Here is a 16396-nt window from a genome sequence, read left to right as displayed (position 1 = left end):
TAAATCAAGCATATTTATCCATGTTAATATAAAGTATTAAACCCGACAAATCTATATTTCTTTTATTTTTTATTTTTATATATATATATCTATATATCTATAGATATATAGATATATAGCTAGTTATGTGACATAATTAGCTGAAAATACCCAATTTAAAGCATTTAAAGCAAACAATCTTTGTGAAACAACAGCAATGTTTTAATGCTTAAACACAGTAACTCCCAAAGGAAATGCTTTGGTCCTACTCTATACTCTGTAGGAGAAAAACATCAACGGTCATCAATCAACATCGGTCAGATCATTACTGAAATATCGGCACACTCCCACCTACTACTACTCACCCAAGAGGTTTTTCCGAGCGACTACCCAACGATCCAACCACCTCTCCGAGAGTACAGTAGGCCTGGCCCAGAAAGTCCTGCACAGACAGAGAAGGAGAGAGAGTTTTAAAAAAAAAACACATAACAAAAAATAAAACACACATAAAATACACTTCATAAAACAAAATAGTCATAAAATGACCCTCGTCCCTGATCTCTACAATACCTCCATGTTCCCCTTTAGACAGATAATACTGCCGAGTAGACTGAGCCTTCCTCCCACCAGCCCTCACACCTGACCCACTCTGCTCTCTCCACTCCACTTTCCTGGTAGATTAAAACACCGTCACATAATGAAACTTTACAGTTGATACAGAAAGTACAGAGAGATGGAGAAAAGAGTACGAATCAGTCCTGGAAACAGTTACGAACTAAATTTGTGTTCATGACAATTTATAAAGTTGTCTGTCAGCATAAAACAGCTGCAATCTGTTTCAAACATAAGTCTTCAAAATAAAAGCCAAGTATGAAACACAACTACTGTAACACACAAACTATGTCTAATTGTATAGAAGCTATTACAGAAACAAGCCATCTCGATCCTAGTTTCACCGGGGGGCTCGCTGTTGAGGCCGTTTGTCATTATTGGACACCGTCTCTAATATCTGACTGAAGCAGCTCCAAGCAGCACTAACATAATGGATTCTCTTTGCTCCATTGATTAGCCTCTTTTGTTATTCTGTCTCTATATCTAAGCATCGACCCAGCTTCACGCCGTCCTGTCTAGCTCATTTATCTCATCAGTGTTGCATACATACGGTCATGTGACTTTAATTTTAAACTAATTTGTTTTGGCCACAATAACATTGTAAAATTATTTTTATGATATTTTCCACTGTGTGATGCAGAGGCTGTGCAGTAAAGTCACAAATCGCCTAGCAACCGTGGATGTTGCCAGCATGAGGTCCATCGGAGAATTGGCCGTGTGCAGCTAATGGCTAAATATATACAACAGCGCGGGCTATAAAAATATTTATAAAAGATAGTTGTGTGGGTGTAGCTCCATTCAGTAATGATCCGGAAAAATCAACTGTTTGGTGGATAAGACTCAGATCCACAGCGGAGGAGGAGTTCAGGGCGAGTGTGAGCAGATGGATATAGAAAATTAACCAGCACCTATTTTGACAATCAAATAATCGTTTATTCATTTATTAAATGTGAATATTTGCTTTTATTTTATGATATTAGACTTAATATCTTTGGGTTTTGGGCTCTTGGTTGGACAAAACAGTTTGTCAACTTTGTGAAATTCAGATTTTTTACTTTTTTTTTTTTACATTTTATTGACCAATAAATCAATTCAACAATAATAATAATAATTTAAAGGCACTGTATGTGAGTTTTTACACGTATAAATGTATTTTAATAATTTTTTATTGCCAATGTGTGAACAGGTTGCTACCTAACCTAAAAAGGGTTTCAGCCTGTAGACTGCTTTTGATGTTAAGAACCCGGGTTGTGTTTTTTTTCCGGGAAAATCCAACAGATGTGACGTCACGCGCATTCGCGAGAGCCTTTATTTTCAGCTCCGCTAACAGGGTTAACAGTGTACAACTGTAGCTAACGTTCAGTTAGAAATGGAGTCCACTAATGCAAACAAACAACCAGCCAGCACCACAACTCAGACTCCAACACAAACTCCACAGAAGCACAAAAAAAACCCCAAAGTTATATCTGGTGAAGCCCGTCTGTGAAACTGGAATGTGACCGACGTCGGAGGAAAACTAGGATCAACATCAGCCTTCGAGTCACGGAGGGACCTTCGTTTGGTAGCTAACATTACTGCCAAGCAATGTGAAACATGTAGTGATATTGTGGTTTTAGCTGCTAAGAAAATGGGAAATGGGAAATGGAGAGATCAAGACAGAGAAAGTGAGAGAACAAGAGTATGGCAATGAAATAAAAAAGGAAAGGTGACAGACGGGGAGGAGAGATGAGGGAAGCACGAGAGGGATGGAATGCGTCCAGAGAGACAACAAAGAGAAACTGAGAGGGACTAAATTTGCTTTTGAGGGACTGAAAGTGTTTCTCACTGTACTATTCAATTTATCTAGTTTCATACAGTTACTGGCAAATAAATGCCAGAAGTTCATTTCATGGCTTTCATTCAACCGTTTTAAAAGCTGCAGCTCTAAAAACTGAAAAATAAAGCTCAATGTGAATTATTGTTGGAGGCAGATAATGACCCATGACACCGCCTTGCAGCTACATTATAATAATGATTTAAAAGCTATAGATGAAATAATACTGATGTCATCCATCACAGCGGTAAAAAAACATTTTTTTTTTGCAGTATAAAGTTTTGAAAACAAAACCCACTTTTGATTTAATAACACAATAAAGTTAAAGGTCCTCTTTCCAGGAAGACAAAGATAGCAATAAAAGCCACAAATGACTAAGGTACACTGAACCTTAAGAAAAAGCAAATCTTGTAACCTCTTCATCTATATTTATACTTTTAAACACTTACTGCCTTGTACCTTGAAATCAAAGCTAGCTAACTTTCTTCCCCTTTCCTTCATACCGTATAAGTAAATGTCAAATTTATATGCTGTAGGTAAATTAACTATATCTATAGACATATACCCATGATTTCAACCTTTTTGCTTGTTTGGACCATCACCCATTGGTTTGTGGACTGCCCTTTTGAAGCCTCGAGTTCGGCATTTTGGCTTTTTGCAACCAGAAGTGACGCGAGAGGGCGGAGCTAAGTACAACTAAATGAAACATTTTTAGGCAACAAAAATGTTACAATTAACTTGTAACACACTGTGAAAGCGACCTGACAATCACAAGGTAGCCGCGCCCTAAAGCATCCCCTGCTTTATGGTCTATTTGACTCTAAATGGGACCATAATTTACTAAATGAACATCATGTTGTATTGAAGAAGACTTGAAACTAGCGATTGAGAACATAAACTCATGTTTACAATGTTTACTGAGGTAATAAATCAAGTGAGAAGTAGGCTCATTTTCTCACAGACCTCTATACAATCAGACTTCTTTTTGCAACCAGAGGAGTCGCCCCCTGCTGGCTGTTAGAAAGAATGCAAGTTTAAGGCATTGGCTTCACTTTTCAGACCCAGAGGTTGCCCACTGGATAGATTAAAGGTCGTAACATGACCACCACCACCACTATATGGTCCTGCACTGAAATCAATGTGACTGTACATACATGTAAGACTCCCTTTTGCACCGCATTGCACCATTCAGTCTAATGCCACATAATGATACCAACTGTACACAGCAGTTTGCTGTAATTGAGCATAATGGCTAAATAAAATCCACATCCCCTTTTGACAGGTACATATGAAAGTGTAGAAAATACAACCTTTTACCCTCCTGTGCCTTTACAGAGGTGCTCAATTACACCTATTAGATTTATTCCCCTGGTGTCATGAAATGGCTTTATGGAAAAAAAATGATAGAGAAAAATAAATATAATTTTTCCCAATTTCAGGGTAGATGGAAATGTAACAATCACATAATAGGAAAACAGGGGAAATTTTAATGGTCCTACCAGATGCCTCTTGATAAGGCACTATTCAATTTGATTTTGTTGCTATAACCCAGTAATAAAAAATACACAATTAAAACAGAATATGCAGCAGGAGATTGTACGTTTCACAAGATCATTCAATCAGCTTCTATATTGCTTTTGTATGTCTATGCTTTAGCATTGCAGCATTGTTATCGCCCTAGGACACAAATCATGTCTGAGTGCTGTTCTATCATTTATAAACTATAAAGACAGCACTTGAACAAAGGAAAGTCTTGTCCTGTAATGGTCTTTAATAGCACTGTAGGCCTTTAATATTTGGATTGTAGCGTGCTCAAATATAACAAGTACTCATCTTTAAAGCCTCAAGTCATGTTTTTCCACATCCTCTACTGTTTTCTTCCAATAATCCCCGCATCCTTCCCGTTTGTTTAAGACACAATGGAAGTTATGTGACGGTGTGTCTATATATCGTGTGATATGTGGTCAGACCGGTCGGGTCGGACAATGAAGAGCAAACAACTGGTAAGAGCAAGTGTGTCAACTCAGGGCAGAACGTGAGTCATTGTCTGCAGCTCTGCTCAGAGGCAGACTGGGACACAAAAGTCATGTTAAGTATAACAGACACATACATATGTACTGCACACAGTTGTAGCGGTTTCTCTTCCAGGTGGTGTTTAATAGAGGGAGGAAGCAAAGCCTGATACGGCTATTACGGACGCTGAAGCTGTAAATGTAAATGTCCACATAACGGTCAGAGATTGTGAGTAGAAAAGACAGCTGTTGTTTTATCTTTTACTGCCTCCCATCATTTTTATTGTTGCTATGACTTCCTCACATTGGAGAGCGACGGTTTTAAAGCCGGTATTGACCGTTAGTCACAGCAAACCTGCACAAACATGTCTCAGATATCACTGAAAAGCCGATTTCATGACAACAGATGTGCACACAGGATTACAGACCTTCAGGATACACATACAGCTCAGTGAACAGATGAAAGTTATCAATTTAAACAGTCACTAATTGTTGCACGATGACAGACAGTGTTACCTCTTACAGCTGCATTCGATAACTTTGAGCAAATGATAAAGTTATTTTATAAAACTGTCACTATATCCCAACAGTAATGCATGAGACAGGTAATCTGTGATAGTCCTCTGTGTCCTCCTAGTGCTCCTAATGGCATTTGCAAGATTTCACTGCGTCCTAACATTTGTGACCCGACCGCCGTGTTGAAAACAGTCAAGCCAAAACCCAAGCACCGCCCCATCGCCCAGAGCAAACTTTCTCATTTACAGCTGAACAGTACACTACAAGATGTTTCTGAAAAACATCTGAGGCGAGGTAATAAGCATTACAGTAACAGAATCTTGATTCATACTTCAGCGTTGCCTAGCAGAGTTTCGCAGTGAGCAGTGATTGACGGCTACCTAGAGACTGCTCGGCTCTGATGAGCACTAGGAGGACACGGAGGAACATGATTTTTTATCACAGATTATCTGTGTATTGTCTATTATTATCTGCCCCAGTCAGGATATAGTGACTGTTTAATAAAAAAATACTTTTTATCATATTTGCTAAAGTTATCAACTTCAGCTTTAAGTTAAATATTTGATTTTTCAATTTCTTCTCTTCTAGAAGACTGAGTATTAAGTATGAAGCTACCGCCAGCAGCCAGCCAACTTAGCTTTGCATAAAAACTGGAAACTGGGGGAAACAGCTAGCCTGACTGTCTGTAGGTAACAAAATCTACCTATCAGAAACTGTATGGCTCACTAACTAAAACGTATCTCATTTGGTCCTGCGATCAAAACTGAGCATATGTAAATCAAAAAAGACTAGTGAACCGCTCTACACATTACAGAGGAAAACATTTAAGGGTACGACAAAGAACGTATACTGCCAAGAAGTTAAAGTCAATTGTTCGTCCGTTGCAACATCAGCACCCAGCAGATAAGCTACGCTTCCGCCATTTTGGACTGAAAGCAACTACCAGAAGCCAGTAAAACGTCCGCCTAAAAAGTGCCGTTCAAAAGTAAAACAAAATTATTTCTATTCTGTTGTCATATTTTTACCGAAATGGCCTGTGTTGAACAATAAAATATTATAAATATAATAAACATTTTGTGGCGGCAGCTGTCAAAAAAGCACCAGAGTTTCGTGTCTTTGCTTCTCTACTCTTTGCGTCCGAGCTCAGACTGTTTGAACTACAATCCCCATGATGCAGCAGGCAGGACACAGCTATTACTATCAAAGTTATCACATTGTTGTTTTTAATTACCGTTATGCTAATCACTGCTAACAATGTGAAAAAAAAAGCGGGGTGGACAGGGGAAGTCGGAATTGATTTAATTTCTAAATGGCTGTTCAGGGAATGTGCTATTTACAGTAGATGATAAACACACTCATTGTAATGGCCAGATTGCTGTTATGCGACTGAAATGAGGCTAATGGGAGGTAATAACAAGGACGGCAATCACGCTCACACAAACACTCGCTCACACCGAATTAAATACGGTGTAAACATACATGTGCGCACAAAAAAAGACACACATAATCAAGTTGTTAGTACTCACGTGTTTTGACAGGTTGGCGCTCTTCGAGTCGACATCGTACCTGTAGGAAAAGGGAAAAGAGAGAGCGAAAGTCAGTGCATTAGAAAGTGATGGAGGGTGACAGGAGCTCAGCCGGGAATACGACAGGGATTACAGACGGAGTAAATCAGTAACGGGGCCAAGCAGCTTGTCAACGACGATCTCACCAGAGGCTCTGGGTATTTCACTTTCCCGGCATCGCGGGCTCACAGGCATCCTCCATTTAAGTGACACTAAATGGACTAATTGGCAGTCATGCATACATGTGAGGGAGAGAGAGAGAGAAATATTGCTCATTAGTGTGTGTTTCGGTGCTTGAATATTATTCACACGTTTCGTTTTCCTCCGTTCCACCTGCAGGTCTCTCATACAACATACGATACTTGCAGAGAAATGCGGACCTCCAGTGCAGAGGCTATACTCCAAAAGAATGGGAAGCAATCAGACAAGCCATTCACTCAGCAATTTGAGGTCGTTTCACAGCTCAGGTCATTTCAGCCGCCACTATAAATGGATTGCCCTTTGGTGGGTAATATTTTGGGGGGAGAAAATGAGGAGCAATTTAAGTTACTTTACAAAAAATGTTTGGGATAATGTACATCCTCTGTGTGTGTGTGTGTGTGTGTGTGTGTGTGTGTTGTGCGTGGGGTAATTACGATCAATCTGATCCCGAAGCATGACCAAGTATTCAAAGTGATTAAACACAAATCACATGATATCTTATTATCAGTGTCTGACAGTCATCCACCCTCTGGAGCAGAGATGATTCACTATCAACAAAAGTGTCCATACTGACTCAGAGCCACGTTCAGACAAATCCCCTATGTACACTAGTAATTGGAGACACCCTGTTTCACTGTAATTAAATTATTATAAAGCTGAGGGGTTGGAAATTAATAAAAACAAATGAACTAATAAAAAAATAAATAGAAGACCTTTGAGCCCTATTTTAGTCATTTATGGCTCTGCTTCTCTGTGACCTTTGAACTCCTTGTGAAGAAACAAGACGAGCTTTGTGAGACTGTAGATTAACGTGCTAACAATGATAATTTTAGCATGCTGATGTTACAAGAAGATAAATTATACGCACATTGCGTGACGTCTGCACACTTACTCCAAGCCACAAAAATGTATTAACGACTACGTTTTGATCCTACTTGGATCTTCGTCTGGTCAGAATGTGGAAAAGTGGAAACCACACCCTTATTTATATGTATATCATGCACACCAATATCTTTTTGAACATAGGTGATGTAGTTTCTGATACATGCGATGATGAATATGACGTGTTTATAAATAACGTATTTTTGATGGATTTGTATTACTGATTTTTATGTGTACTTTATTTAATTGTTAAAGGTGTTCTATATGATATTCAGAGCATTAATATAGCAGTACACAACTATTTGCTACGTAAAGATATAGTGCATCTACCTGAGCAGAGAATGAAGTCACTCTCAGTGTGTTGTAATATGAGCTTCTCCGCTCTTTGTTGACATAGCCGGGGCCTGCCGCGCATGCTTTTAGTGCATGTTGTACATGTGAGCTTGCCCCACTGGCTAGCTCACGGCCGGCGCTCTGCACTGCTCTCATACGGCAATGACAACCGATAACGCCGTCGGTCGCAGAAGCGTAGCACCCACCCTCCGGTTGCCCCCTCAGGGTAACACTGTAAGCTCTGTCAGCACTGTTGCTGTTCTTTTCACTGTTAGCAGCTGTCGCCATGTTGAGCGCCGTGCAGAAGCAACAGAAATGCTCCCAATCTCGCATTTAGCACCTTTAATTGTATGTGGATGTTTTATCACCCTGGGTATTTTTTGGATGAACCACACCTGCCATCATAGAGCTTGTTGCCTATTGGTGTGCATGATGTATAAATATGGTTGTGGTTTCCACAAAGATCCAAGTAGGATCGAAATGTATAATCATTAATACATTTTTGTGATGTGGAGTAAGTGTGCAGGCGTTACCTTTTTCCAGCATGTTGATGTTTATCATGTTATTTTAGCGTTTTAGCATGCTGATATTTAGCTTATTAGAACAAAGCACAAAGAAGAGGCTGATGGGAATACCATTAGTGATTATTCAAAAACAAAAGTATTAGTTGGAGTGAACTTTTGACCCGATGATGGGGATATAGATGAAAGTTCGGGGGGATCAAAGTTTTTACAATTCATCCTCTGGGGAACATGAATGTCAGAACAAAATGTCATGGCAATCCATCTAATAGCTGTTGAGATATTGCCAAAAGGTCAACCTCATAGTGGCACTAGAGGAAAAGGCAGGGGGGATCACAAAGTAGTAGAATGACATGTACTGAAATCCATACGTACACACTATGAATGGAGATGCAGAGAGGTTTATTACACACAGTGTGGTGTTGTACTTCATATTCAGAGGACAAGCTGTAGTGTTTCATAACATTTTCATACAGATCCCATCTTTATGGGCCTGAGGGAGGAAACAGTCTCTCATCTGTTATCGTCTCAGACTGTGTTACGCTCGGCAGACCGGCCAGACTACTAGGTCTACGGCTGTGAGACATGTCAGCAATCTAGGTCCACGCACACACATGTACGACACTAGCAACAACACACACAAACAGACCAACAAAAGGCCAGTGCGACGTTGCTCAGTTATATTCAGAAAACCACTTAAGAGACGAGCATAAAGACATGTATTCAGACATTTATTCATCTGCCTAAACAAATGAGAAGGCATTCAAACTATCCTTTCATATCCTGAGCATAAGAATGTCACAACTAGAAAGTGTGTGCATCTTGTGTGTATATACAGTATGTCGTCACAGAACACATAACAGCCTTTAAATGTCTCACGTAACTGCCCACTCGAGTTTCACATAAAGGTGAAATATGACACCTATTCTGATAAAAAAAGATGTTATAAAAACACATTCAGGTACACTTCTAGCATCCAAACAGGGCTCTCTTTATAGCAGCAGCTGGAAGTGATTCAGAGGAAGGCCAAAGGATCAAAGCAGCTACAAAAATCAGTTCAAAACACGGATATTTTTATCAAAGTGAGAAGTTTAGAGACAACAAAACGCACAACTCAAAGTCCTGCATGTACGTTTTTTTCCAGTTGATTCATGAGTGGTAATGAATACTGGGTGGTAACATGGCGCGCGGTGCAGAAGTGGAGCAGGCAGAGTAGATATGAAAAGGTTAAATGCTTCTCTTTCCCTGAAGGAAATCTGTCCGCTCCTATATCACACTCACCGCCCCCTTGGAATCACCCGGTTGTTATGGTTACCATCGCACACGCAATGCACACACAACGTTGTCACCATGGCCACCACACAGTATGGGGGGAATGCGCACGTCTCTCACGCACACATCAGCTTCGCTTTTTGTCTTGGAGTGGGGTCTGTCCACGTTGACCTGGTGACACTTGCGAGATGACAATATGAGTTATGTGTGTTGTGTGAAAGAGACGGAGCAACCGGCCGAGATACTGAAACACTAGAACAACGTATGGATGAACAGGGTCATGAGAGAGAGCAATTCACTGATCCACTGACGCAGGAAATCCAGACAAATGATGGAAAAATAGACCACATTCTCCTTTTTTTTTCATCCGATAGCGAGAAGTGACGACTCCTTCCTATTTTTTTCACAGTAATTTACACACTGTAACAGTTTTGATGGACAGAGAGGTGGCAACGTACATGAAAATAGTACTAGTTCAAGGTTCTCTGCACACCAAATTTTAGTATGATGCATTAATTTTAGCGTAGATATACACTATTTCAGTGTTGTTGTACTTGAGATCGGTCTTGGTCTCGAGATGGTAAATGGACTTGCATTTATACAGCGCTTTTCTAGTCTTCTGACCACTCAAAGCGCTTTACACTAAGTCAGCATTCACCCATTCACACACACATTCATACAGTGGCATTCATACAACTTTGCCCATCTAATCTATAATCTATAATCTAAATCTCATTCACACACCGATGGCTATACACCTATGCAGGGCTCTAGACTGCGACCAAAATGGTCACATATGCAACCTTTTTTTGGGAGTGTGCGAGTTAAATTTTGACCTAGTCGCATTTGTGTGAGTGCATGATCATTACTATTTTGGTAACACGGTAAGAGCGTTGGATATTGCAGATGAAAGCAGTCCTTTTTGTTCCTCACTGGCGCAGCCTTTCTCTCCCCTCCTGCACTCTCCTCTGTTCTGTGTAAACCTGTGTAAACGCCGCCCCTACCTCACGCGCATCACACACACTGCAGGGCGCCAAAGTTTCGCTGTTCCTCAAAATGAAGCGGTCTATCGCTGATTATTTAAAAAAAAAAAAAAAATGAGGAGAGAAAGGAGGAAGCTGGCGGTGAGGGAGAGTCTAACAGAGCTGCCGACTCGGACACCAGCGATGATGAATGTGCAACAGGCACGGAGAGACTGGCTGACAGACAGGTGAAGAAAAAGAAGTATCACTTTCCACCTCCGGTCTCAATACCACTTTTTGAAGGTCTCCGTCTCGTCTCGGAATCGACCACATTTTTACTCCGTCTTGTCTGGGTCTCATACAAAGAGGACTCTGTATTTCATTTTATTCATTCAAAGACCGGTCAAGACCACAACCGCAGGGATATTACTAAATTTGTATAGGCTATATTGCAATGAAAAAGGAGAATGAAGAGGTTTGCAGTTAGACCAGAAGCAGTGCTAATACAGCGGTGAAAAAAGGGATGCAGAAACCCCTATTCCTATATAGAGATAGGCAAACATAATATATACAGAAACACTGACTCCTCTTCACAGAGTCTAACTTTCAGATCCCAGTTGGGCAGCCGATGTGGCTCCCTGGTTCATAGATTATAATCTAATTAGTCTCCATCTAATAAAATAAAGCCACTGAAATCCCCTCTGTAATTCAATGAGAAATGTGATCAGAGAGCTAAATTGAGAAAGAGAATCCCCCTCACCTACAGGCAGTCTGCTGGCTTAATGAAGCTAAAGACCAACTCTCTCCTACAGATAGCATCTTATATGCAAAGGAGCGCTAATGAAGTCTGAGATGCAGCCACAAAGCTTATAACGCGTGCATAAACAGCGCCATGTAATGTGACTTTATATTGACTCACTAGGATAGCAGAGATTCAACCTTACTAAGTGACAGTTACTCTCACAGTGTACACATGTATTTCTAAGGTCTTACAAACAGATGCAAAGCAGGTTAAGCTTTTTAATATGCAGTATTTGATACCACATAGTGCTCATTAATATCTTAAATTTCCTTCCAACTCACTACTGACACTTTGAAACTTTGGAGGACGTACTTAGCGGTTGGCATGCCAATTCAATAATCTGCCAAATATCAGCACTAATAGTCATATTGGACCAAAACCAATACTGCTTTTAAAGTCGCTATCAACCAATATAATGAGCATAGCAATGCATCTAAACAAATGAAGCAGTCTAAGTGATGTACAATGAGGAACTTCTGTGCAATAAATTACTGTCTGTAGTTGCCATGGGAAAAGAGGATGTATGCCTCTGCCAAGCATCAAGTTGCAGTTTTACATCCACGTCTGTCCAAAATGTCATCACTTCATCTTTTTATCCTTTTAGACATTTGTGTGAAATTGTCATAATTAGCATATGAATTATTGAGTTATGGGCAAAAATGTGTTTTGTGAGGTCACAGTGACCTTTGACCACCAAAATCTAATCAGTTCATTCTTGAGTCCAAGTGGACATTTGTGCCAAATTTGAAGAAATTCCCTCAAGGTCTTCCTGAGCTTTTAAAGCTAGAGAGAAGATACTGGCATCATATGAAACTAGAAAACCTAAAGAATCCATTGGTTCCAACCATGTCATACTAGTTCGTTGCGAATGTGGCTAAATAACGCTCAAAACGTACACTACATTTTGGCGAGGAAAAACTGGCATGGCTATTTTCAAAGGCGTCCCTTGACCTCTGACCACAAGATATGTGAATGTAAATGGGTTCTATGGGTACCCACGAGTCTCCCCTTTACAGACTCTATACACTTTATGATAATCACATGCAGTTTGGGGCAAGTCGTAGTCAAGTCAGCACACTGACACACTGACAGCTGTTGTTGCCTGTTGGGCTGCAGTTTGCCATGTTATGATTTGAGCATATTTGTTATGCTAAATGCAGTACCTGTGAGGGTTTCTGGACAATATTTGTCGTTGTTTTGTCTTGTTAATTGATTTCCAATTATAAATATATACATTAATTTGCATAAAGCAGCATATTTGTCCACTCCCATGTTGATAAATGCATTAAATACTTGACAAATATCCCTTTAACGTACATTTTGAACAGATACTAAATGTGCGATTAATCGCAATTAAATATTTGAATCGACTGACGCCAATAGTAGGTGGCATGAATGAATATTAATCAAGTGGCAATCTACTTCACCTCTCAATTCACGTAAACAGAGAGAAAATTAGAGTCGAGTAGGAAAACTGTGTTTGCATACCAACAACTGTCCAGTGAAGAGAGAAAAATCTAAGATAAAAAACACCATATTCGTAGCTCCAGAATAAAAGTGAAGGTTTGTATTTTTAGGAACTAATAATGTGATAGGGATGCTTCCTAGAAGAGGCTTCTAACGTTGAGTAAACCAAAGATCAACTCTTGAACCTTAAATGCTATTTGACCTTTACAATGTCTGGTGCCAGAACAAGTATATATATTATATTAATACCATGATGACACACACACACACACACACACACACACACGCGTAGGCATTACTTACAAGTCAAATCGGAGGTTCTGTCGCTCTTCAAAGAAGTAGTCCAAAATGAATTTCCGCACAAAGTCTGGGTTTAGCGTGTTGTCAATCACCTCCGTTCTCCCAAACTGGACAAAGAAAGGAAGATAAAGACACATAAGAACACCTTTTGGATGAATTGAAAGGAAAACCATTGTTTCTTCTATATATTTTCTACATATTGCACCACAAAAGAATGTCAGTTTAATGACCCAAATCGTTGCCGTAAAACCGTCATCTGTTGTTTTAACGTTTCTGCAGCTCACCAATCTTCCACAAATCACAGTTTTTTATAAGCACTCATTGGTGAAGTGGCAGCGACTCGTGTGAATAACTAATCACCAGCGGTTTTACCCCTCCGGTGACACCAGGGGAGAAGGCTGGTTACAGAAGATTATGTGCAGCTTTGGAGTAATGAATGCAGAGCAGCTGAAGTATCAAGTCAATGGGGGTCAAGTAGGTTCCCGGTTTGGCATTTAACTTAGCCTGTTACTAATGCATGCAGACGATGGGCTACCCGCAACTACGGATAACTGAGAATGATTGGGGCTGCAAGATTTGCCCCTCTCATTTACATTCATGAATATTCAGCGTTGTGAAACACATTGGTGAGTTCAGTCATACGTGCGTGCACACATGCTCATAAACAAGTTGTAGGTACTGGCTGTGTCTACAAGCACGAACAAAGTGGGTTTACTTATCATAATACTATTACTCTCTTTGTATTGTGAATAATACATTAGAGGGGTTGTATGAGGTACTTTTCCATAGTCAGTGTGTCAGACGGTCGGCACGCCCCCAGTTTGGAGAACCCGACGGGAGTTACCGCACGGAAGCAAAGCAATGTACTGCTGTGGACGAGGCAGGCAGCAAAACGTATTTTAGCCACCTAAAAAAAATCAATATGAGTTTAAGTTTACGCTATATTTTGAATATTTTCACTGCTTCACATTGCCGTCAGACGGCCCTCTCCAACGGGGAACTGCAAGGTAAAATACTGTTTTTTTCCGAAGGAGTCTGGTTGCTTTGGTGAGAGCATAGATGGATATAACGGCTTCAGTTCCCTGTCGGAAACATAGACTGTATATCTGTCTGACGGCAAGGTAAAGCGGTGGAAATATTCATTTAAATTGATATTGATTTTATGTTTTGCTTCCAGCCTCGTCCACAGCACTACATTTCTTTGCTTCCGTGCGGTAACTCCTGTCTGCTTCTTCAAACTGAACCGTCATCTACTGTAGGTAATACACTGACTATGGATAAGTACCTCATACAACCCCACTTCAATACACCCAAACTATCCCTTTAAGGAGATCTTTTAAAGATCTTGTGTTTTCAGCTATGTTGGTCAAATGTTCAATGTATGTTTATGTATATGTTATACTGCAGGCAAGACAGTTTTTTTGACTTTAGATATTGATATTTCCACAGTAGCTGAACAGATGTTTACCATTTAAACTGCATTTGAAACATCAATTTCCCTTCATTCCTTTGAACTGTGAAGATAATCCTTACCAATATCTTACAGGGGAGGGACAGTAAGTTAGTATGGTGATATTAGCATTAAACTCAAAGCACCACTGCGCATAAGTAAGGCCACACACAGAGCTCCTAGCAGAGCTGTAGCCTCTTGTTGTACCATAGCGAGCCAAATAATGACTGTTTGAAACATACTAAGTGTATGTATGTGTTTTTTCTTCAACATCGGAGTCCATTGTGTCTCTAATTGTACTGAAAGGTTGAATATTGGTGATGCAACGTACTGTGATCCACACTCACCTCTCTCCACTCCTTGTTGCCCATGCCTTGTGTGTAGAGAACACAAACTGTGAAGAACAGAGACACATAACATGACATTAAAGATCATGCTAAAACCCATGGTAATAGCATTATAGTTGTCCACGCATTGTCCTCAAAACTTTCTAAGTTATTCATATACTGAACCTAAAAACTACCTGACCACTGTGTAATAGGATCTTTATTTTTAACGTATGTATTACTGAACTGATGGCTAACTAAGGGAAGGATAGAGGAACGTTACACATAAAACACAAAGCAAACAAAATAGAAAAACAAACTCAAATGTCACGGTATTTATTGGATCCATCAGAACATGACTAATACGCTCTAAATGCATGATTTAGAAACAACAAAAACCACATCAAACAGCACCTAATAGTTTTATTCATGAAGCCCAAAACTATTTCCCGTCTTCAGATGGTGAAAGACGTCATTACGGGCCATTATGCAGTTCCCCCCCCCCCCAAACGAGACAATTCACTAAAAGGCAAATTACAGAGCTCACTCATCATCACACACTTCATATCTGGAGGCCTTTGATGTTCTGTTCAGATATATCAATCGGCACGTACATACACACTGAGACACACGAGAGATTTCTTCTTATTTCTGGGGTGAAATGATAGAAAGATATTCTGGGGAAGAGATAAGTTTAAACCGATAATAGAACAGGAAACTTCATGGTGGTTTTGCGGCTTATATATTGAAGGGCTTTATGTCTCTATGCCACTTGTACCAGCGAGACTTGCTTCCCTTTTTGGATCACTGCTCTTTACATTTTAAAGGTATTTTTACCAGCGAGTGGCAGATCCGAGGTATCTCTACATTCTCTTTCGTTTCCCTACGTGCTCTTTTCCCCCTGTCAGGCTGGTTCATATCAGGAGACCAGAGTCGCTGTGCTCAGCATAATCACAAGTGCTGCTCATCACAAGAGCATGCATAAATGTATGGGTAAAGCCTGAGCTCCTTCCTCCTCCTCCTCCTCCTCCTCATGTTAATCACTGTCATCCTCGCCGTCGTGTTCATCACTGTCATCGTCATCACCTTGAGTCATTATAATCCTGTGCTACTATAAATGTGCTGACATACTATATTGTGCAAAAACAGTATGTGTGTGTATTACTGACTCATAGGAGAGCACCAAAAGGCATCCTGATATCATAATCCCAAATTCACACACACACACCTCAAGATGATCATCTTTGATAGCGAATTATTTAATTTTCGATGAATCTTATCCTTCAACTCCTATCCATACTCCCTAACACATGACATACCAACACACCCAGTGGAGAAAACATCCGGCATTTACAAACCACTCATAACTAACCGTGACGCTTC

The 16396-nt window shown here is 40.1% G+C and overlaps 1 protein-coding gene across 1 annotated transcript in view; it reads right to left on the bottom strand.

Annotated features, from left to right (window-relative positions):
• Nucleotides 1-16396, bottom strand: part of LOC141762140 (copine-8) — a 99020-nt gene that overhangs the window by 52216 nt on the left and 30408 nt on the right. The window contains exons 3-6 of the mRNA XM_074626072.1: nucleotides 15035-15081; nucleotides 13241-13344; nucleotides 6459-6498; nucleotides 345-421 (exon numbers count right to left, since the gene is read on the bottom strand). Of these exons, the coding sequence (XP_074482173.1) occupies nucleotides 345-421; nucleotides 6459-6498; nucleotides 13241-13344; nucleotides 15035-15081 (268 nt within the window). The remainder of the gene's footprint in view (nucleotides 1-344; nucleotides 422-6458; nucleotides 6499-13240; nucleotides 13345-15034; nucleotides 15082-16396) is intronic.

The sequence above is a fragment of the Sebastes fasciatus genome, chromosome 23 (genome assembly GCF_043250625.1).
Source record: "Sebastes fasciatus isolate fSebFas1 chromosome 23, fSebFas1.pri, whole genome shotgun sequence".
NCBI lineage: Eukaryota > Metazoa > Chordata > Actinopteri > Perciformes > Sebastidae > Sebastes > Sebastes fasciatus.
This window is presented reverse-complemented; position numbering and strand designations above follow the sequence as displayed.